General features: G+C 44.8%; 3 protein-coding genes across 3 annotated transcripts in view; 2 read left to right on the top strand and 1 right to left on the bottom strand.

The window, feature by feature from the left end:
- The first annotated feature begins 879 nt into the window (after positions 1-879).
- LOC144249644 (olfactory receptor 14K1-like) lies at positions 880-1,825 on the top strand. Its single transcript, XM_077791766.1, is given in 2 exon segments — positions 880-1,242; positions 1,244-1,825. Coding segments are annotated over 2 exon segments (945 nt in total).
- Positions 1,826-3,791: 1,966 nt separating this feature from the next.
- Positions 3,792-4,737, top strand: LOC144249618 (olfactory receptor 14K1-like). Its single transcript, XM_077791739.1, is given in 2 exon segments — positions 3,792-4,154; positions 4,156-4,737. Coding segments are annotated over 2 exon segments (945 nt in total).
- A 5,012-nt stretch (positions 4,738-9,749) lies between these two features.
- LOC144254682 (E3 ubiquitin-protein ligase TRIM58-like) overlaps positions 9,750-23,842 on the bottom strand; it is a 39,437-nt gene continuing 25,344 nt past the window's right edge. The window contains exon 4 of the mRNA XM_077798145.1: positions 9,750-9,910. Within this exon, the coding sequence (XP_077654271.1) occupies positions 9,893-9,910 (18 nt within the window). The 3' untranslated portion in view covers positions 9,750-9,892. The remainder of the gene's footprint in view (positions 9,911-23,842) is intronic.

The raw sequence follows: 23,842 nt of genomic DNA, 5'->3' as shown, positions 1-23,842 counted from the left end.
AATTTAATTTCTCAGTGTCCTTCAAAAAGAAAAGCAGTGAACAATAAACAACAGCATCACTTAATAATAATGAATATTTTCTTTTTCAGTTTATTTTTATTTTACTCTTCTTCTTTCTCAGATGTCAAGTTTCTACTGCATTGGCTGCTACATTTCTCAAGATATGAAATGGCCAACTATAGAAAGACCTTCCTGTCTTTCTTTCCTCCTTCCTTTCTCCCTCCCTCCTTCCTGTCTTCCTTCCTCCTTCCCTCCCTCCTTCCTTCCTCACTCCTCTCCTTTCCTCTTTTACTTTTGTGGTGCTGGCGATTGAACCAGGGCCTTGCACATGCTGGCCAAGTGCTCCACCACTGGGCCACACCCCAGCCCAACATTTCTTTAGGATCCTGCTTGAAAAAAACAGCTTCAGCCAACTGCTGGTCTTGATTTAGGTCAAATTAGCAACTATTTAAAAGATTGCAGTGTACAAGAAGCAGAAGTGTTATTCAAGACTTCTCAACCACAAAAAAAAAAAAAAATTTAAACAAGTAGGATGTTATTTATATAAAAAGGTATTACCCTGTTACAATTACAATTATGTAGCCAAACCTGCAATTATCAGTGGGAAAATTACCCCCAAATCATTTCATATTATCAGGGAAGGAACTGTAATTCTTATGTTTTTTTTTTTTTTTGCAATCAACTTGAGTCCAGGTATATTGCAGGTTTTTGTTGTCTGACTCATGGGTCCACTAGATATGCGAATACCTTGGCATTTTAAAGCTTTCTCCCTCACTATGCTCACCTCTACTCTTCTCAGAAATTAAGGAGCAAGAGATGTTTCTAGCTGATGTGTTGCTTTACCTACTTTTTTCTTAACCCTGGCTCCTGACTCAAGTTATGAAGAACCGGACACTGGTGGTGGAGTTCCTGCTCCTGAGGCTGGCTGAAGGCCAGGTGCTGTGGCTGCAGGCTACGCTTTTCTTGATGATCTACCTCATGGCTGCGCTGGAGAATGTGGTCATCCTGCTGCTCACGCTTGTTGACCGCCGTCTCCACACCCCAATGTACTTTTTCCTTAGGCATTTGTCTTTCTTGGACCTGTGTCTCATTTCTGCTACCATGCCCAAGTCCATCCTAAACTCCTTCTCGCTCTTGGACTCCATCTCCTTCCTGGGGTGTGTGCTGCAGCTCTTCTTGGTGGTCCTGTTGGCTGGGTCGGAGATTGGCATCCTCACAGCCATGTCCTACGACTGCTATGTGGGCCATCTGCTGCCCTCTGCACTATGAGGCTGTCATGAGCAGCGCTTTCTGTGTCCAGCTGATGGCCCTGTCGTGGATCAATGGGGGGGCCTTTGGAGTCTTGTACTCGGCTGGGACATTCTCTCTGGAGTTCTGTGGTTCTAATAGGGTGCACCAGTTCTTCTGTGACGTGCCTGCCCTGCTGAAGCTCACCTGCTCTGCAGAGCACACCATCATCGAGGCCAGCGTGTCTGTAGGGGTCTGCTATGCCTTCTCATGTTTAGTGTGCATTGTGGTCTCCTATGTGCATATTTTGTCCACGGTGTTAAAGATCCCATCCAGGCAGAGCCAGTCCAAAGCCTTTTCCACCTGTGTGCCTCACCTCATTGTGGTGAGTGCATTTCTGGGAACAGGTGCAATTGCCTACTTAAAGCCAGCAGCTGATGGGCCCCCCGTTGTAGACCTGCTGGTGTCTGTGTTCTACTCCACAGTACCTCCAGCCTTGAACCCCCTCATCTACTGCCTGAGGAACAAGGACATCCGGTCAGCTCTGGGCAATGTCCTCAGGAGGGTTAGAAGCAGTCGGCAATGGGAACAGGACTAAGTCGAAGCTGGCACCCAGAGTTTCAGGGTTTTGTTGTTGTTCTGTATCTACTGAAGTGTTTAAATTTCTACTTAGAGATTGAATTTCTGCACAGCCTTTTAGCAACAACTTCAGGGTGTATGTTTTCATAGACAGTAAGCCTTTTCTTACCCCTCTTCACTTTATATCTTACTGTCATGGAAATTGCAAAGGTTTCCTACTATACTCTTGATTTTGATTTTTGCTCCTAAGTTCCGTGAGCTTTCTATGAAGTTCTTATCTCTTCAAAACGTCCATATTTCCTGGGTTTCACTTTATTTAGCTAATGATTTATAATTTCAGAGTTTTCCTTGCATCTATTTATGGATTCGACTTGACTATACAGCCCTTCTGATTTTCACCCTAACCCCATCCCTCCACTATCTACAGGTCTTTCTTCTATTTATTTATTTAAATTAGTGCATCATAGTTATGTACAAGATGGGAATGCATGTGATATGCTTGTACATGTGCAGGCAGAATCTGGTCGGCGTTACTCCCTGGTTCCTGGTTTTGTTTCCTTAGCTCAGGGGTTGTGTTGAGGAAGCTGGTGCTGTGCCAAGGTGTTGGAGCGTTGGGTCTTGGTTTGTCTCTAGCAGCTTCTCTTTGAGTTGATTTTCATGCAGGGTGAGAGGCAGGGATCGAGTTTCATTCTTGCTCATGTGGGTATCCAGTTTTCCCAGCCCTACTGTCCTTTCTCCACATTATGCTTTGGGGACCTTTGGTGAGTGTCATGTGGTGGTATCTATGTGGGTTTGTCCCTGGGCCTTCTGTTCTATACCATTGGTCTTCCTGTCTGTTTGGATGCCAATCCCCACATTTTATTTTCAATTTCATTAATTTGGGCTGTGATGAAATTTTCCTGTCTTCTGCATGTTTGGAACTAGTTTGTTCCTGCTTTTCTGGGCCTTGATGTGCAGCTTTAGGTTGCTTACTTGGGATCTTGCTGTTTTTAACATAGGCACTTGACGCTGTAAACTTTCCTCTAAGAACCACCCTCGGATTGTCCCAGAGGCTCAGGTATGATGTATCACTACTATTCTTGTTTGAGTCTAGGAAATTTTAAATTTAATTTCTCAGTGTCCTTCAAAAAGAAAAGCAGTGAACAATAAACAACAGCATCACTTAATAATAATGAATATTTTCTTTTTCAGTTTATTTTTATTTTACTCTTCTTCTTTCTCAGATGTCAAGTTTCTACTGCATTGGCTGCTACATTTCTCAAGATATGAAATGGCCAACTATAGAAAGACCTTCCTGTCTTTCTTTCCTCCTTCCTTTCTCCCTCCCTCCTTCCTGTCTTCCTTCCTCCTTCCCTCCCTCCTTCCTTCCTCACTCCTCTCCTTTCCTCTTTTACTTTTGTGGTGCTGGCGATTGAACCAGGGCCTTGCACATGCTGGCCAAGTGCTCCACCACTGGGCCACACCCCAGCCCAACATTTCTTTAGGATCCTGCTTGAAAAAAACAGCTTCAGCCAACTGCTGGTCTTGATTTAGGTCAAATTAGCAACTATTTAAAAGATTGCAGTGTACAAGAAGCAGAAGTGTTATTCAAGACTTCTCAACCACAAAAAAAAAAAAAAAAATTTAAACAAGTAGGATGTTATTTATATAAAAAGGTATTACCCTGTTACAATTACAATTATGTAGCCAAACCTGCAATTATCAGTGGGAAAATTACCCCCAAATCATTTCATATTATCAGGGAAGGAACTGTAATTCTTATGTTTTTTTTTTTTTTTTTGCAATCAACTTGAGTCCAGGTATATTGCAGGTTTTTGTTGTCTGACTCATGGGTCCACTAGATATGCGAATACCTTGGCATTTTAAAGCTTTCTCCCTCACTATGCTCACCTCTACTCTTCTCAGAAATTAAGGAGCAAGAGATGTTTCTAGCTGATGTGTTGCTTTACCTACTTTTTTCTTAACCCTGGCTCCTGACTCAAGTTATGAAGAACCGGACACTGGTGGTGGAGTTCCTGCTCCTGAGGCTGGCTGAAGGCCAGGTGCTGTGGCTGCAGGCTACGCTTTTCTTGATGATCTACCTCATGGCTGCGCTGGAGAATGTGGTCATCCTGCTGCTCACGCTTGTTGACCGCCGTCTCCACACCCCAATGTACTTTTTCCTTAGGCATTTGTCTTTCTTGGACCTGTGTCTCATTTCTGCTACCATGCCCAAGTCCATCCTAAACTCCTTCTCGCTCTTGGACTCCATCTCCTTCCTGGGGTGTGTGCTGCAGCTCTTCTTGGTGGTCCTGTTGGCTGGGTCGGAGATTGGCATCCTCACAGCCATGTCCTACGACTGCTATGTGGGCCATCTGCTGCCCTCTGCACTATGAGGCTGTCATGAGCAGCGCTTTCTGTGTCCAGCTGATGGCCCTGTCGTGGATCAATGGGGGGGCCTTTGGAGTCTTGTACTCGGCTGGGACATTCTCTCTGGAGTTCTGTGGTTCTAATAGGGTGCACCAGTTCTTCTGTGACGTGCCTGCCCTGCTGAAGCTCACCTGCTCTGCAGAGCACACCATCATCGAGGCCAGCGTGTCTGTAGGGGTCTGCTATGCCTTCTCATGTTTAGTGTGCATTGTGGTCTCCTATGTGCATATTTTGTCCACGGTGTTAAAGATCCCATCCAGGCAGAGCCAGTCCAAAGCCTTTTCCACCTGTGTGCCTCACCTCATTGTGGTGAGTGCATTTCTGGGAACAGGTGCAATTGCCTACTTAAAGCCAGCAGCTGATGGGCCCCCCGTTGTAGACCTGCTGGTGTCTGTGTTCTACTCCACAGTACCTCCAGCCTTGAACCCCCTTATCTACTGCCTGAGGAACAAGGACATCCGGTCAGCTCTGGGCAATGTCCTCAGGAGGGTTAGAAGCAGTCGGCAATGGGAACAGGACTAAGTCGAAGCTGGCACCCAGAGTTTCAGGGTTTTGTTGTTGTTCTGTATCTACTGAAGTGTTTAAATTTCTACTTAGAGATTGAATTTCTGCACAGCCTTTTAGCAACAACTTCAGGGTGTATGTTTTCATAGACAGTAAGCCTTTTCTTACCCCTCTTCACTTTATATCTTACTGTCATGGAAATTGCAAAGGTTTCCTACTATACTCTTGATTTTGATTTTTGCTCCTAAGTTCCGTGAGCTTTCTATGAAGTTCTTATCTCTTCAAAACGTCCATATTTCCTGGGTTTCACTTTATTTAGCTAATGATTTATAATTTCAGAGTTTTCCTTGCATCTATTTATGGATTCGACTTGACTATACAGCCCTTCTGATTTTCACTATTTGGTGAAAATCATTTTAACTTAAAAATCATGAGCTTAACAATTTTGCAGTTCAAAACAAGGTACTTAATTCTATCACAAGTTTCACTTTTTGCTCCAATATATGCTTGATATATTTAAGGTACTCGAGATTGAACTAAGGAGCACTCTATTCCTGAGCTACATCCCCAAATCCTTTTTATTTTTATTTTGAGACAAAGTTTTACTAATTTGCCCAGGCTGGCCTTGAACTTCTGAATACCTGGGATTACAGGTGTATACCATTATACCTGTCTGTTTGATGTACTTTATATCATTACAGATTTAAGCATATGATTGATTCCATCAGATCTGTGTTTCTTTGCATGTAATTTATATTTTTGGATGCAGGCTCTTTTCTCTTAACCAAAACTTGTTTGTACCTAATGTGCAAATTCCTGATATTGTGCTAATAATGTTCTGTAATTTATGAAAGTAACATCTGGCATGGCTTCTAACATTGTGATAAATCCCACCTTCTCCAGACTTTCCAGGTCATGTAACACTTCCAGAACCCTACAGGTGCAACCTGCAATTATCAATGGGAAAAATTACCCCAAAACCATTTCATGTTATCAGGGAAGGGACTCTCACAGCAGAAAACAGTTCAGCTCCCTCTCCAGTCTGCTTAAGGCCTCCTTCTTGAAGATGGAAGCCATGCTTGTTGACCACCTTCACTGTGTGCAGGCTTTATGTCCACCCCTTCTGTTGGTCCTCGCAGCCAAGGGGAGGTGGCTACAGCGCTCAGCATGAAGAAAGCAGGCGGTGTGCTCGGTTGCCCATATCACAACACAGGGCTGTAGTAAACGCCCCTGCTGTCAACTGGACACACCTTTCAGACTGGGTGCTCAGGACTGCATCTCTGAAACTTTCTCCTATGACCCACCTCAGGAAATCTTCTATTTGTTTATAGTCTACCAAAATTTCCCAGTCCAGGCTGAGCCTGGCCATAAAGTACTTAGTTTCCCATTTCAAGTCTATGAAACCTTGTATGTAATAGACAAAAGTAATTTAAATGGTTTTTTTGTAGTGGGACTTGTATATATATTGACAGAAAATAAGTTAAGTATCTTGTAGAAATCAAGCTGCAGCAGGAACACTGGCCTATGAGGCCCACTATGAGGCCTTTATGGTGTAGTTCACAATTCAGAGTCTTCAAAAGCTTGACCTTTAATAGACATTTGACCCCTGGTCAGTTTATTTTATACCATCATAAACTTATATTTCTCTGAAATTTTTTTGTATTCAATGAACCCATCAATTTTTAATTAAATCCCTTTTACAAAAATGCTGAATTGAAATATGGAAAACATGCACATCTGGGAATGGAGGGCTTTGGATGATGACAAAGCTCTCAAGGGGGAAATCAGTAAAGTGACCCGTGACCAGCCTCACCTAATTAAGTCCCACCTTTCAAAGTTTGTAGCTCGAAGAGCACCAGCAGCTGGGGACATGGACTGCAGCACAGGGGCCTTTAGGGACATTCCAGATCCAAGGTACAATCCTGCCTGTAGTCATGCCAGGTCCCGTCTGCTTCACGTGCCCTTGATATTGTGTGTTAGTGCACACGCACACAGACACACAGACATACACACACAAACACACACATTCACAACTAGGTGAAGAATTTCCTTTTGGAATCTGGTCAGACACAGTAACTGTCTCTTTGGAAGACTCCGGACTGTTGCTAATTAGACCTACAGTCCTGGCCATAGCTGTGACTCTGTGGAGATGGACCCCTTGGCCATGGGCGGTATGCCAGTAGGCATGGATGAAGACCTCATGTGAACAGAGGTGAATGGCTTCAAACACGTTCCTGTCCCAGGCTGCAGGAGGAGGGAACTAATGTAGGGAAGTGAAACTTTCAGAGCCCTCACAAAAGAAAGCAAGTTGACAGGACAGGAGAATCAACAGAGGACCACGCGTGTTGAGGCCCATGTCTGGAGAACACCAGGTGGGCAGCAGAAGTCCTACTGCAGAAGTGTTTCTTAAGTAGAGAATTCTGAATGCTCCCAATGCAAATAACTGATCCAAAAAATGGTGGAAATGCTAATTACCTTTGATTGATCTTTATAAAACATGTGTATTGAAACCTCACACGGTCTCCATAAGTAAATATATTATGTGTGAAGAGAACTTTAGAAGGTAGCACCAAGCAAACCCAGAGGGATCTAGACTCGTGCCTAAGCACCACTAGACACATGTCTGTGTGTACTTCAGCAGGTGGCCAGCAGGCCTTATGAACTCCACAGCTGATCACTGAAAGGTGGAGAACCTGATCCCTGACTCAGTTTCACTTATTGGAATATTTTAAGGGTGTTTGAAACAACCTATGTACAGGAATCTCTTTTTACCATAACAAACTTCATGATTTTAATTATGAATGATTTCCAGTGAAAGCTTTGTGACCAAAATGGGGAATATTACATAAGTGAATTTTATTCTATTTTTATTTATTTATTTATTTATTTTTAAATTTTTTTTATTATTAGCTATTCAAAACATTACAAAGCTCTTGACATATCATATTTCATATAAGTGAATTTTAAACACCTGCTATGAAACCTATAGTCTCACACTTACTTCATGTTGAAATGATCGTGTTTTAGATCCTGTGTTGGTCACTGTCACCTTCTGTCACCGTGACACCACACCCAAGACAACCTCCTTAGGTATGAGAAAATGGAGTCATGGCTTCAGAGGTCCCAGCCCATGGTCAGTTGGCCTCAACCATCTGTGCCTGTGGCAGGACAGACATGGTGGAAGGAATGCACAGAGAGGTCAAGTCGCCCCCACTGGCATCTGGGAAGCAGAGAGTGTGAGGGGCTCCCCACCTGCCTCTCCAGGGCAGCTCAAAGACTCATTCCCCCCACAGCCTCCAGAGGGCTCCACCATCTCCCTGCAGCACCACAGCTGGTGCCCATGCCTTCCACACATGGCCCTGGGACACTCCAATCCAAACTGTGGCAGGGACTGGGTTAAACTGTGTCATTCAGAGTGATGGCACTGGTTTCTAAATTGCATCTATCACTTGCGTTATGGTCCTGCTTGACAGGGGTAATTGGGAAGAAATGTGACCTGTGTGTGTGTGCTGCTCTTTGCTGGGTGCCATATGGCTGTTCAGAGACTCTGTGGTGCATAATTACTGCTCATAGCAATCATGAGCACCTATGTGCCAGAGGTTCCTCTAGGGACATAATACACGTTCCTCATTTATGAAGCCCTGAGTTTTCTCTACACTGTGGCCTGCTGTCTTTATTTTACACTGAGGAGCAGGTGAGACTTGGTTCAGATGGGACTCTGGTAGAAAGCACTATTATGACTGGTTCCTTCAGTGAAGGGGAGAGAGAGACACGGACAAATGAGACGGAGATACAAGTAGACTCCCATGGTCACCTATGGAGAACCAGTCAAGGCGAAGCAATCACTTCAAAGCCCATGTTCAGCACACAGAGGGCCCCTGAGCCCACATCTCTGATGAAGACTCAGGCCTGAGCCTTGACAGCATTTGGATCCTCTGAAGCACCTGAGTGTAAACTCCACCCCTAGCCAGGTGTGGTGCTGCACCCCTGTAATCCCAGTGGCTTGAGAGGCTGACGCAGGAGGATTGTGAGTTCAAGGCCAGACTCAGCAACTTAGTGAGGCCCTAAGAAACTTAGTGAGTCACTGTCACTAATAAAAAATAAACAGACAAACAAATAAAAATGTTTTCAAAAGGGGTGGGGATGTGGCTCAATGGTCAAGTGCCTTGAGGTTTAACACCCCCCCCCATACCAAAACCAACTCACCCATTCCCATAACATTATGGAAGCACAAAACTGCCTCCTGCTGGGTTGTCAATGTATTGGTGTGTATTCCTTAGCGTGGGTGAAGTGACTGTATCAGCAACTGACCTTAAATGGAAAGAGGATCTCGCTATTCTGGGTTCAATTATTTAATGCAAGAAAAACAAATTCCTTTAATTTTCTGTGTGTGATTTTTAATATTCACTGAAGTAAAAAATAACAGAGTGCCTCCTTCTTTTCTGAATTTTTATCCAGATCTGCATGAAGGAACCAAGGCACACGCACAGAGGTGGCCTCACTACAACTTAGTCCCACCTTGTTCTGACCCGTCTGCACACCCAGTCCCCCACTCTCCCATAGGAGGCTCAGTGTCTGTGCACTTGCTGTCACTTGAGGCTGGAGGTGACACAGGCTCTACAGGCCCATGGACCTCCCTGTGGTAGGCCAGGTGCTCAAGCAGGCTGGCAGCGGGGTGTGGTCCCCGGGGTCTCAGGGCTGCTCAGGACAGGGACTGGCACCTCCAGTTGAGCCTGCATCTGCAGGCCCCACCCTGCTCTCTCATGTTCCCAGACCTTGGAGTACCCCTGTGCTATGGTGCCATCTGCCCTCCTCCTTCCATCCCTCCGCCCAGGAACCTCCTCTAGTCAGGGCCTCCGAGGGTCCTTTTCTATGTATGGAGTGGCCGCCACTCTCCTGAGGATCTTGCTCTTCACCGGTGGAAACTGAGTCCTGGCCCATACAACACTGCCTGCCTCTGCCCTCCTTTGGTGTGGGTGAAAGAGGGTGTCAAACAATAGAAAGTAACAGTGACCTGCTCTTGCATTCTCCCTCTTTTATTTTAAATTCATTTGGTATTCGGAGCCCCTGTCATGTACACCTCCATGTGCCCAGGTGTGCACGCACTGTGCTCACAGAGTCCCATTGCTGGGGTGAGAACGCTGACATCCCCATCTGGTCTTCTTTCACTGCATCATGAGCTGTAGCCAGGCTGTGAATAGAGAACACAGGATTACAGCTGAATGGGACTCCATTTTTGGCCAGTCTAAAGCATGCATGCCTGTGATTGATCAAAGGGCCACAAAGAGGGATTTTTAGAAAGCAAAATTGAGACAATTACATCAAGTATGTGTGGATTCAGAAGTAGATTTTCCACGGCATTAAAACAGAAAGCAAAGGCTTTCTGTGGCACACAAGTCTTGAGTGTTGTCTTCCCTTTAATGTGTGGTGCAGGATGCGTGTGGTGATCTATTTGCATTAAAAATACAAAATTCCATACTTCCTGTAGGATCTCGTGGATAACTTGCTAGCTAGACTACAAATGCTCTTAGATTTTATTTTCCTAATCTCCACCTTAAATGGAAAGAGGATCGCGCTATTCTGCAACATTCACCCAGGAGCACAGACCAGCAGGTGACTAGCCCTTGGAAGAAGACTCCTGTTTCGCAGGACGCTAATGGAGATAAGCCACAGGGACACCTGGAGCCTGGCTCTGAGTCACCCTCTCCTTTGGAGAGCTCACCCGGGTTCTGTGGGCATGTGCTATCACACCCTTGGCGGACATCTCGGGCTCCAGGTCAAAGTGAGCAGTTTGTATGCACCTCCAGCAGAGCCCAAGCTCTGCCCGGAGTTCCTCAGAAGAGGGTCTTCCAGAGACCAGGAAGCAAGGGCGCCTTGCTCGGTTCACAAAATGGAGCATGAAGCCCGCGCAGTGCCCTGTGGCTGACCTCAGGCGAGCATCCGCGGGGTCTTCCTCCTCTTCACAGACTCAGTGTGGACCTCAGCGTCTTCCCTGAACCTGTTCTTGGCATTGACCTTGGAGCAGCCTGGCTGCCGCTCTCCTGGCCCACACGCTTGGGTGCTTCAGGTGATGGGAAGAGCGGCAGTCGGTTGGGTGGAGAGACAAGACGCCCAGCACATGTCCAGTGCTCCTGGTGTTCAGAGATCTCAGAGATTGGGCAGGGCGCTCCGATTAAAAGGAATCTGATGATCTGAAGACAGAGCCGGCATCCTCCTTGGCAGGAAGCTCCTTTTCTTCTAGAATCTTGCATAAGCTGCTCCTCTCCCTTCTGGCTGGTGGAGTCTCTGCTGAGAAGTCTGCTGATAATACAATGGAAGCTCCCTCCTATCTGCCCAGTCACTTTGTCCCTCTTTTAGGGTTCTCTGTGTGACTTTTGGAAGTTATCTTATAAGGTGCCTTGGTATTGTTTTTTTTTTTTGTATTTATTTTATTGGATTTTCACAAGTTTGTACATACATTTCATTCCTAAAACTTTGAAAGTTTTCCACCACAATTCTGTTTTAGGACATCTGGCTCGTTCCCTCTCTTCTCCTCTGGGAATTCCCTTGATCCACAAGCTAATGCCCCATCAGTTCCCTGCTTTCTCTTCACTTTGCTCTATCTAATTTTTCTTTCTTTCTTTATTTTTCTTTTCTTTTTTGTTTGTTAGTTTGTTTCCCCCTTTGCCTTGATGATCTTAAATTACCTGTATTCATGGTTGCTGACTCTTAGGTTTGTTCAAGTCTGCTATTAGATACCTCTAGTAAATTTGTCAATTCAGTTATTATATTTTTCAAATCAAAATTTGATATCTTCTTTTTATTGACACCATCATTTTCCTGATTTTGTTTAGTTATCTACATGTGTTATTTTTAAGTATATTGAACGTCGTTCTTATTTCCTCCTCAGGGAATTCACAAACCTCAGAGTCTCTAGGAGTAGTTTCTGGAGGTTTATTCTGTTGCATTTATTGATTCATGTTTCATGGGTTTTGTTTTTTTTTGTTTTTTTTTTTTTTGTAATTTTGTGATTTTTTTCTTTCTCTCCCTGTTGGTATTTGGGCATTTGCAATGAAAATCAAACACCTCTTAAAGTCTTTACGAGTGGTTCACACAGGAGAAGGCTTTTACCAATCATGCCAGCTAGAGAGTAGGGAGGACTTGTTAATGTTTCTGAGGACCTGTCTTCTCTGGGCATTTGTGTGTTAATCTCAGTTGAAGTCTTTCCACCCACCCCCATTTTCTTTGCAATCTCTCCCCCCTACCACCGCCCCCACCCCTGCAGTTGATAATTTTTCAGCCCTGGCTAGCATCTTCTTGTGGTAATGCAGTTTCTGGAAGCGGCTGCTGTACTCACCTTGGCTCTGTGTGCTAAGGCAGCCACTGTGACAGTTCCCCTCCCAGCTACAACTCAAGAAAGACTGAACCAGCCGCTCAAAATGCCCTCAAACACAGGATGCTGAATGCACAGGACACTCTTTCCTTCCCCCAGGAAGAAGCCGAAAGTTGGACTTTTCTCCAAAAGCCCCTCTCTCTGCTGGCCATGGAGGGGCTCTAGAGGACAAGCAGAGAGCACCTCAGCACACTGAGGCCTGGGTGCTGCACCCTGTCAGCTGTACCCAGTGCTGTCACATGCTATTATGACGTCATTGTCTCGGTGGAGGAGAGGGCATGGAGAATTCTATTTCCCTTCTTGCTCTAAAAAAAATGTAATGTTTTTTTAAAGTTCAGAATTAGGGATCAAGCTCTTCCATGATATACCTAAAGAAATAAAATATGAATTCTTTTGCACAAAAAGTCCAGAGAGCTCCATGTGCATATCAAAATCCAGTATCTGACTAATCAGATACCTCAACATAAGTGTGAAGGAGTGGGCTGCCCATAAATCCCACCGAGGTCAGCAATGCTGTGGGGGAAAAATGAAAATTGTCAAATAGGAAACAATGAGTCAAAATAGATGTCACATAATTAACAAAGTTTAAAGAAATCATCACTGACACAAATTTGAATGAAATCACTATTTCAGAATTGAGGAATTGTCCCTGAGATGCAAATCTTGGTAGATTAAATTTTGTTCACCGAGAGCTGGGGTTGTGGCTCGGTGGCAGAGCACCTGCCTCGCACATGTGAGGCACTGGGCTTGATCTTCAGCACTACATAAAAATGTATGAGCAAAATAAAGATATTGTGTCCACGTGTAGCTAAAAAAAACATTTAAAAAAATTTTTTTTTCACTGAGCCTAGGAAGAACTTGGCTGCCCTTGATCCTCCTTATTAAACATCAGTGCTGATGAAAAGCAACCTTTATGTTTACATTTCCTAATACTTAGGCTGAAAACTGATGCCCAGTAGATGGTCCTTGGTGCTGGGGATTGTGGGAAATCATTAGATCATGGGGTTGGGTTGTGCCTACAAGAAGTCCAAGCCAGCCTTGCTCCTCCACATGAGGAGTCAAGGAGGCGTAGCCATCAGCCAACCATGCAGGGAGCTCATCAGGAAAGACCACATTGCCCTGGTATCAGATGTCCTCTCCCAGAGCTCAGAAGAGCCTGCATCGGGAAGCTCTGCAGGTTGGTGTGCTCCATAAGCACCCAGAACTGGTGAGGAACATCCCAGCTTCACAGCCCCCGCCCCTGCTCTGCAGTGTGAAGTCCTCTCCCCACACTGCACAGAGGCTTGAGCCATAAAGGTCCTCAGGCAGAGGAACACTGCTGGGCCATCTCCCTCTAGTCCACAAGCCCCGGCTTGGCTGCCTCCAGACGCTCAACAGGGCTGATCTGACTGTGTAGTGTCTCCACAAAGGCTAAGCTAGACTTTCAGTCTCCCACACAATAAGAATGTGTCTTTATAAGTTTAAAAAATGTGGATGTGGAAACGACGTGATTCTGCAATCTGCATTTGGGGTAAAAATTGGGAGTTCATAACCCACTTCAATCTAATGTATGAAATATGATATGTCAAGAGCTTTGTAATGTTGTGAACAACCAATAAAAAAATAAATTAATTAATTTAAAAAATTAAAAAAAATAAAAGGGCAGTATGGATAATGATGAAGGCATCCATAAATTGATAAAATAGAGGCAAAATAACTGTCAATCCCAAATACCAACTTTAACTGCTAGAATATCCTTAACAACAACGAAGACAAGAATTGAGGAAATGATAGGTTGATGAAGTTTTTATAACATCTGATTTCATAATAATAAAGCTGATGACAAAATAGAAATGAGAACATATTAAGGTTTTATTTGTAATATGAGTAAATACAAGGAAAATATAGGCATAACTGAAAGATTTTCTGCCATATTGTAAAGATATTGAGAGCAAGAATTGTGTGTTCTTTCCAACATTCCTCAGCTTTTCTGAGACTTTAGTGGCTGCAAATCTGTTCGCACCAGGTATGATTGAAGAGAATTTGCAGGGACAAAGATTTTAGGCTCATGCTAATTTCATACAGCTGCAGTCATACGGTGTCACCAACATCTTATGCTAAAACAGAAGAAGTTCATTATTTTATAGCTTCTAGACTCAGAATTGCAGCAATGCTCACATCATACTGAACCCCAGCATAGCTGCATTCCTGACTGGGGTCTCCATTGGGTGTGCTTCCTCTGCCCCCCAGGGCTGGAGGTGACTGTCTCTGCAGCTTACGACCTTACGTCTCCAGTGCCAGCGATGCAGGTCAGGCCTCCCACAGCACATCTTTCCCTCTGGGCAAGTCTTAGGAGGCCCATGGCTTGTAGGGTTGACATGCTTAGATGGCGACACCTGGGCAATCTGCCCATTCCACATTGCCTCATGATATCGGCAAGGTCCCTTCTGCAAGGTGAAGGAATGTGTGCACCGGTTCCTCAGAGCTGGAGCCCTGCAGCTTGCAAGCCTCATCCAGAGCCCATCATGTGCTTCTGAGCAAATTATATGGAAACACTGGGGGAACACGTGTCCAGCTCACACAGGTTCTGAGGTCATGAAGCTGATCACGAACCTGCAAATCTCATTCCTGAACTGATAAATTAAATTGAGTACTTGATTCAAGATATTGATTTGTTTACATTACATCACGAAGATCTACATAATTATTAAAAAAAAACACACAGCAACAACAAAAATACATGTCACTGATCCTTCCTACAAACTAGTTCTCTTGTTTCCCCCCTAATACTTATGACACAGTTTCCATACAATCTTCCACAGAGAGACTTTGACGTCCTTGTTCCTCAGGCTGTATATCACAGGGTTCAAAGACGGAGGCATCACGGAATAGAGAACAGACACCAGAAAGTCCACAGGATGCGGGGATTCCAGCACTGGCTTCAAATAGGCAGTGACACCCGTCACTATGAATGTGGTCACCACTATGAGATGGGGTGTGTAGGTGGAGAACGCTCTTGACTGTCCTTGTGAGGATGGCATTCTTGTGACAGTTTTGAAAATGTACACATATGAAAATCCAATGGACAGAACACAGGAAAGTCCAAATGTGACTCCAATGACCACACTAACATCAATGATGACATGTGACTTTGAGCAAGAAATCTTCAGCAGAGAGGGGACATCACAGAAAAATTGTGGGAGTTTTCTAGAGCCACAGAAAGATAAAGAGAAAGTTCCTGCAGAGTATAAGACCCCAAAGATGCCCCCAAGGAACCAGGAGACAGCCACCATCCGCACACAGTAACCCCTGTTCATGATGACGTCATAGTGCAGGGGGTGGCAGATGGCCACATATCGGTCGTAGGACATGGCCGTGAGGACGGACAGCTCAGGTGTAGTAAACTGAGTCACCAACAACACCTCTGAGACACATCCTGAGAAAGAGATGGTGCTCCTGTGGCCCAAAGAGCTCAAAATGAAGTTCGGTACTATGACTGAGACAAGGCAAGCATCAAGGAGGGACAAATTCTTCAGGAAGAAGTACATGGGGGTGTGGAGACACTGGTCCATGGTGACCAGGATGATGATGAGAAGGTTCCCCACCAGTGCCACCAGGTAAATCAACAAGAACAGGAAGCCGTGTGCAAGTGGATTTCGTGGGCCTCCGAGAATAGTGTGAGGTAGAACTCCATCCCCACCGTGTGGTTGGCCGTGGCCGTCATGCTGTGGACCTGATGGAGGGAAGGGTAGGGCAGACATATGTCAGGTTCCCACTGAGCCTTGCTCTGGACCAACAGCGTGTGCTCACCGCTGCAGGGTCCAGCTCTGCTCTGCGATAACGCATGCACCCACCGCTCTCCTGACACAGCAGGCTCAACAACCTGCCCAGCTCCACTCCCGATGCGCGTCACAGCAATGCCGAGAAGGCAGATCAGGGAGAAAACTGAGAAACATGTCCTTTAGTGGACCTGACATATTCACAATAATGTTGGCAACCTTATAAAATATATCCTGACTCATTAGCTGAACTATTAACTGAAGTGATTGGCATAACCCATTGAACTTATAAAGCAGCTCTAAGAGGGAATACTCACTGAGTCATAGCGAAATAATCCTGTTCTTACTGTCTAGTGACGTTTTTTACACAGAGTAAAAATGTTTTTATTTTATTATTAAATACATTAAATGGAAGTGTTATAGAAATCACACTCAGCAAGAGACCAAGCACCACTAGAGGAGCTGAAGAACTTTCTGCTTATTTATTAAGAACTTCTTTATTTAAGCCTGTGGACCAAAATGGGATGGTGCTCTGAAGTTCAGAGCCCTGAGCTGATGTTACAGGGGGTTTTGATGGGAGATCTGACATCGTTTCATAACGGTCCCAACACTGGTGGGTTTGAATTCTTGCTTACGTGACGGAAGAACATGCACAGGGAACTAGGTTAAGTAGTTCACGGGTGTAGAACAAGGACAGTACAACACCTGCGAGTGTTCTCATGAAGTGGCCCTCACCACAGGCAGCAGTAACTCAAGTTCCCTCCCAAAGAACTAAGCCTATGAGTTCACAGTTGACAGCTGTTAATTGGCCTACAATTAAGTGATGTACCAACGTTTGTACAGTGTTCAGAGTTACACAGTATAGGAGAATTAACCCTTTCCCCAGGCATAGACTCTTCCTCATAATGATGTGATAACTTCATTTCATTCAGGTCTGAGATTTCCATCACAAAAGTATAAAATTTAAAGTATAAAAATTAAAGCTTGCAAGGCACAGTAGTTACACACTTGTAATCCCAGTGACTCTGGAGGCTGAGGCGGGAGGATCAAAAGCTCAAAGCCAGCCTTAGCAACTTATCGAGGCCCTAAGCAAGACTCTGTCTATAAATAAAATGTTTTTTAAAAGGGCTGGGGATGTGGCTCAATGGTTAAGCACCCCTGGGTTCAATTCCGGTGCCAAATAATTAAATTAATTAATTAATTAAAGGAAAAATTAAAAGTAAAGCTTTTGGCAAAAAGGAGAGATAAAAAGTGAAAGAGGAAATTTGTAATCACATAGGTGTATCATTATAATGAAGAAACAATAGTGGTCATAGATGATAGGTTGGAGGAGCACAGGGAATATGGGGAGAATGTTCACCATTCCTGCCCCAGAGGCTGTACAGAAACACACTGTGCAGGAGACTTTCCTTCACCCTCCCCTCCCTCCCTCCCCTCAGGTGACCAGCCAGACTGTGTCAGGCAAGATGCCACCACCTTCCTGCAGAGTCTGCAGTCATGGCACACTTTCTTTTCTTTTTTTTAAATATTTTTTATATAAAAATACCTTTATTTTATTTATTTATTAGTACTTGGTGCTGAGGATCAAACCCAGTAACTCACAAGTGTGAGGCAAGTGCTCTCCCACTGAGCCACAGCCCCATCCCCAGGCCGATATTTTCATCTTCATCACACACTCACTTGGTGTGTTTCCAAAATTATTTGTCCTGAAGGAAATTAAGCCTTGTGGTAATTTTTGTTAAACCCCAAATAATCCTCTTCCTTTGATGATGCTTCCTCCTGTGACCTGTGTGTACACTGGCTATCAAAACTGAGAAGTGTGTTCACTTCCCAGGAAGGAAAGACAGCCCCACAGTGAGGACCACAGGGCAGGGGGCGGGGGTTTGCTCACTTAGAGATTTTCTGGGTCTCTTTGGCTCCAGTTCTTCTCATTGTAAAATAAAGAATTTGGATTTGGGGGCTGGGTTGTGGCTCAGTGGTAAAGTGTTTGCCTAGCGTGCTTGAGGCATAGAGTTCGATCCTCAGCACCACATAAATGTAAAATAATGATGCTGTGTCCACTTAAAACCAAAATATAAATATAAAAAAAGAATTTGGATTTTGTGATTCCCAAGAAAATTCTCTCTCTAAAACAGAATCATTACTTTATGTGCATAATAATACCAGCCCAACCCAGCATGCCCACGGGTCACCCCTACTGGATGCTCTAGTTCCAGTGCCTGCCGCCCCCACAGAGGTCCTCTCAGCTGAGCACTGGTGTCCTTAGCATAGTATGCAGGGAAATCAAGTTTAGCAAGCTTGAAAAGGGGCTTGCCTCCCACAGTTCTCTGTGTTTGTCTTCAGTTATCCTGAATATTCTCTGTGCAAGATGACTCACTATTTGAGGTGAACCTATTTTTTCCCAGTAAAGAAGCTTAATGGCCTTTTCTTAGCTGTAATAAATATGTTCACATTAAGTTCCATATTAAAACAGTGTGAAGACAGTTGTTCCTCGTGCTTCCTGACAATGACCATCTGAACCATCATCGCCTTAGGTGACTGGATCAGGTGTCATCTCAGAACAGAGGAGCCTTGACCTCTGCTGAAGTGGCTTCCAGGCTTGCTCCAGTAAAATTCAGGGGAGACAGAGCTTGAAGGCTCCCAGCAGAAAGAGTGGCAAACTCAGGAGGTAGAGATGCTAACTTTCCTGATGAGATCGTCACCGGTTGTGTATGTGCATGGAATTGTCACACTGACCCCGTAAATATAAACCATGATGTGGCAACTTGAAAGATTCTAAATGTTGAAATAATTAAAAGGACATGTAGGGTTACCTCACTGAGCTCCTTGCTTGACTGAACTGACACAGAGGGAAAGAATGTTCTGGACATGCCGGGTCCTCAGCAGCCCACGTGATCCCCCTCCACAGACACTTACCTCTCTACCACCCCCTGAAGCCCCAGTATTCAGACCCACCTAGAAGAACCAGAAACGCTGAAATTTTCTTTCTCTTGAGAGTCTTCAACCATCCTGGGTGTGAGGGAGAGGCTCAGTGGTTTTACCTTGTCTGACATCCCCTCTTTTCAGTGAGCCTGAGATAGTTTTCACTGTGTTCTGCACCATCCTTTGGGAAACAGTGGACTAAGGGAGGAGACGAGGGCAATTCTACAGGGGCCCTGGCTGGGCCCTGTGGACCCTTGGTGGCCTGGAGTGACAGCAGCGTGCAGCCTGGCTCTGAGCCCACAGGCCTCACGGTTGGCTCTGTGCTCTGCCTCTTCCTGTAGCATGTCCCTGAGAAGAGCCACCAGCCTCCCAGCTGGGAGGAGTTCCCAGAGCACTGGGGCTGTGCTCCACTGCAGTCAGAGGGACGCACTTCCTCTCTGAATCCCAGGCAAGCTGAAGTGGGAGCTCCAGGGCATGTCTGAAGGGGCCAAGAAAGAGGTTCTATGATATTTGCCTCTTTTCTATAGGAGTTATTATTATGTTTCCTCTGAGGTTGGAAAGGCTGCATTTTGATCTGAAATATCACTCAAAAATGAAGATGTGCCATCATTAACACACAGTGATCTCACTTTCCTGTATCCCACAGATAACAACTCACAGAAGGGAGAGAATCATAGTCACAGCCATTGAGGTTCTGATTATCAGGAAAATCTGAGGCCGCATAAATCTCATCAGCAGAACACTACAAATCCAGAGCAGAATCAATCACAACGGAGAAATTAACTTCAACTTTGAGTGAAAGACTTGGGCTGGGAATGTGGCTCAAGCGGTAGTGTGATCGCCTGGCATGGGTGCGGCCCGGGTTCGAACCTCAGCACCACATACAAACAAATATGTTGTGTCCACTAAAAACTAAAAAAATAAATAAATAAATATCAAAAGTCTCTCTCTCTCCTCTCTCTCTCTCTCTCTTTTTTTTTTTAAAAAAAGACTTAACACAGAGCTGCGGATGGCTTGGTGAATGTATCTCTCAAACACAAAATTATGAATAATAGGATACGGACAGTACCGTGGACTGGGCGTTCTCCCCAAATCCATATGCTGACCTAATTTTCTCATTTGAGCAAATAATAATATAGTTTTACCAAACAATATGTCAGGTTACTGTAACTACATATATGATAAAAGTGTGTGTGTTTACACATATAATGCATGCCCTGGTCTTTAAGATAATAGCTGTTAAGGAAAATAATTGTAGCTCTTCAATAATGAAAGATAATTTTTTTAAATTTTTTTCCCCAATATAAACTTTAAAAAAAATGATTTCCAATTTACATTAAGTTTTTAGGCTTTTTAAAAAGATTGTCTTCAGATTTGAAATAAAAACACATTATCACACACAAAAAAAATAAAGGCATACTCTGGGTCAGCAAAAATTAATTAATTGTAAGAAAACAGAAAATCAGGTGGGGCATATCCCAGGAAAGAAAGAGAATGGACATTTGTCAGAGTTCATCATGGATCTGGGGACAATGACAAAGGTATAGAAAGAGCAGTCTTGAATTTGCCAGCTGCAGAAGAACTGGAAGAAAAAACATAGAAATACAGATGTGTATGTCAGGAGAAATGCATCTTTAATGCTACTGTGAGCTTGCATGGAACTGTATATGTGTCTGTGTGTCTGTGTGTGCACAGATGCATATTTGTGTGTACATATATAAGTTGTACATTGCATGTATGTTCTTGAGCTTATACACACACAAATGTGTATATATGTATGTTTTTTAAGGAATTTGGGAAACATTTCCTGATTGCATATTTAATCCTACTTTTTACTTCCTCAAAAAGTGTAGAGGCTCTTGGATGTCTGAGTTCTCACCCTAAATTGACCTTGTAATGACTAGGTGAATAAATCAGGATAGAACTGGAAACTACTCATGCATTTCATGGCTGCACACCATGAGCATGATGTGTGCACAGGGTGGAAGAGTCAGGTCAGTTCTTGCACAACAAAGCTCATCAGTGACGTCCCGGTGAGCCCTACTGACTGTCAGTGTTCCTGTTAGGTCACGGAGCCATCTCGTTCTGCCTCCTGTTGAGTACCCAAGAAGCAGGTGGAATTGACTAGTGCCCGTGGTGCATAGGAAAACACCTCTTCTTTTGGTCCTCTGACCTCATGGCACCAAAGTGACTGCCAAACCCAGGGCTCAGGAAGCTCTCCCTCCACAAGGAAATGTAAGCATGGGGGAAACTGGTGAGAAGTCCGCAGGCTTCTTACCCCACAAGCCCACGAGGGCATTCTTCAGTAACCATGGAACTGGAGACAGAAGTTCTAATGCTTAAGACATTTTTTTAAACTCACACCCCTGTGCAAAAATGGGATCTGGAGGCCAACTGATTCGAGTGGCCTGCCCTGCGGCTACAGAAGGCGTGGCGCCTCAGTGAAGCCATTAATTGGCAAGCAGGGAGGTTAGGGAAGGCCATTAGGTGGAATCCCACCAGCCAAGCCCACAGGGACCCTTGGGCCGAGCACGAGCACGGGTTCTCAGAAGGGGAAGGAAGCGGTACAGTCCCATCCCCCACAGCGGACACTCCACCGAGGCAGTCAGCGGCCACCATCCGGGAAAGCTGAAGGATACACCGCCACTCTCCTTCAGAGTGCAACATCAAAACAGGTCGGTGTCATTCAGCTCACCCCCCAGACAGCGGGAATTCGCATAAAATCTCTCCTAGGCTTGCCGGGAGAGGGAGTATCAAGCTGAGACTCCATAAAGACTAGGGGGAAACCAGAGACACCTGACCTCCAACCCCTCCTCCCAGTAGCAGCCAAAACGAAACCTGGCTAGCCAGCGCTGGGGGAGGGGCAAGCAGAAAAAATCAAAGTGATAGAGTGCCAGGGATACCAGCAGCCTGCAGCAGGGCCCCGGAGATCCAGGCCAACTGATTCGCGTGGCCTGCCCTGCGACTACAGAAGGCGTGGCGCCTCAGTGAAGCCATTAATTGGCAAGCAGGGAGGTTAGGGAAGGCCATTAGGTGGAATCCCACCAGCCAAGCCCACACGGACCCTTGGGCCGAGCACGGGTTCTCAGAAGGGTAAGGAAGCAGTACAGTCCCATCCCCCACAGCGGACACTCCACCGAGGCAGTCAGCGGCCACCATCCGGGAAAGCTGAAGGATACACCGCCACTCTCCTTCAGAGTGCAACATCAAAACAGCGGACACTCCATCCAGGCAGTCAGCGGCCACCATCCGGGAAAGCTGAAGAATACACCACCACTCTCCAACAGCTTGCAACATCAAAACAGCCAGCAGCAGGAACCCGGAGATCCAGGCCAACTGATTCGCGCGGCCTGCCCCGCAGCTACAGAAGGCGTGGCGCCTCAGAGAAGCCATTAATTAGCAAGCAGGGAGGTTAGGGACTGCCATTAGGTGGAATCCCGCCAGCCAAGCCCACCTCCCACGCCTGGAACAGGCCCAGCGACCTGCCAGCATTGTAGTCACGACACCCCAATTGGAATAGGGACAGAGCAGAGCCGCCTTCCACTCCCGGAACAGGCCCAGAGAGCCGCCAGCGTGGTAGACACGTCACCCCAATTGGAGTAGGGGCACAGCCGCCGCCCGCACCTGCAAGGGAGACTTTTCAAGTATACAAGAGCAACATAAATAAATAGGGGGTAAATTTCAAAACACAACAGTTGCACCAAGCAGAAAGAAACGCGAGCAGTATGAAAAGACAAGGAAAGAAAGGACCACAAGCAATGCAGGTCAACTCAACTTTAGAAGAGGTAATAGCTGCAACAGATGGAATATCAGATAAAGTGTTCAGGATATATATGCTTCAGATGATCTGGAGTCTCAAGGAAGACATGAGACAGCAAAATCAGACAATGAAAGATCACATTGACAAACAAATCCAGGAAGTAAAAAATCAATTTCACAGGGAGAGGGGCTGGAGATGTGGCTCAGCGGTAGCGCGCTCGCCTGGCATGCGTGCGGCCCGGGTTCGATCCTCAGCACCACATACCAACAAAAATGTTGTGTCTGCCGAGAACTAAAAAAAAAAATAAATAAACATTAAAAATTCTCTCTCTCTCTCCCCTCTCTCACTCTCTCTTTAAAAAAAAAAAAAAAAAAAATTTCACAGGGAGATAGAGGTAATAAAAAACAAACAAATTGAAATTCTAGAAATGCAGGAAGCTATAAACCAACTTAAAAACTCAATTGAGAATACTACCAGCAGAGTAGATCACTTAGAAGAGAGAACATCAGACAATGAAGACAAAGTATTTCAACTGGAAAAGAACATAGACAGCTCAGCAAGTCTGCTAAGAAACCATGAGCAGAACATCCAAGAATTATGGGACAATATCAAAAGACCAAATTTAAGAGTCATTGGGATACAGGAAGGCACAGAGCTCCATTCCAAAGGAATAAACAGTCTATTCAGTGAAATAATACGAGAAAACTTCCCAGAATTGAAGAATGAGACAGAATCCCAAATCCTAGAAGCCTACAGGACGCCGAATGTGCAAAATCATAAGAGATCCACACCTAGACACATTATAATGAAGATGTCCAACATACAGAATAAGGAGAGAATTTTAAAAGCTGCAAGAGAAAGAAAGCAGATTACATTTAGGGGTAAACCAATCAGGATAACAGCTGATCTCTCAACACAGACTCTGAAAGCTAGAAGATCCTGGAATAACATATTTCAAACACTGAAAGACAATGGGCTCCAACCAAGAATCGTGTATCCGGCGAAATTAAGCTTCAGGTTAGAAGATGAAATTAAAACCTTCCACAATAAACAAAAGTTAAAAGAATTCGCAGCTAGAAAACCATCTCTTCAAAAAATCCTTGGCAAAACATTACAGGAAGAGGAAATGGAAAATAACATTGAAAACCAACAATGGGAGGTAAGACAGTAAAGGGGGGAAAGTAGTCAAAGAGGATAACAAATCAGGTTTAGTAACATCAATAAACAAATATGGATAGAAGAACAAACCATATCTCAATAATAACCCTAAATGTTAATGGCTTAAACTCACCAATTAAGAGACACAGGCTA

Source organism: Urocitellus parryii, chromosome 1, assembly GCF_045843805.1.
Source record: "Urocitellus parryii isolate mUroPar1 chromosome 1, mUroPar1.hap1, whole genome shotgun sequence".
Classification (NCBI taxonomy): domain Eukaryota; kingdom Metazoa; phylum Chordata; class Mammalia; order Rodentia; family Sciuridae; genus Urocitellus; species Urocitellus parryii.
Note: the sequence above shows the minus strand (reverse complement) of the source record. Positions and strands in the feature narration are given on the sequence as shown.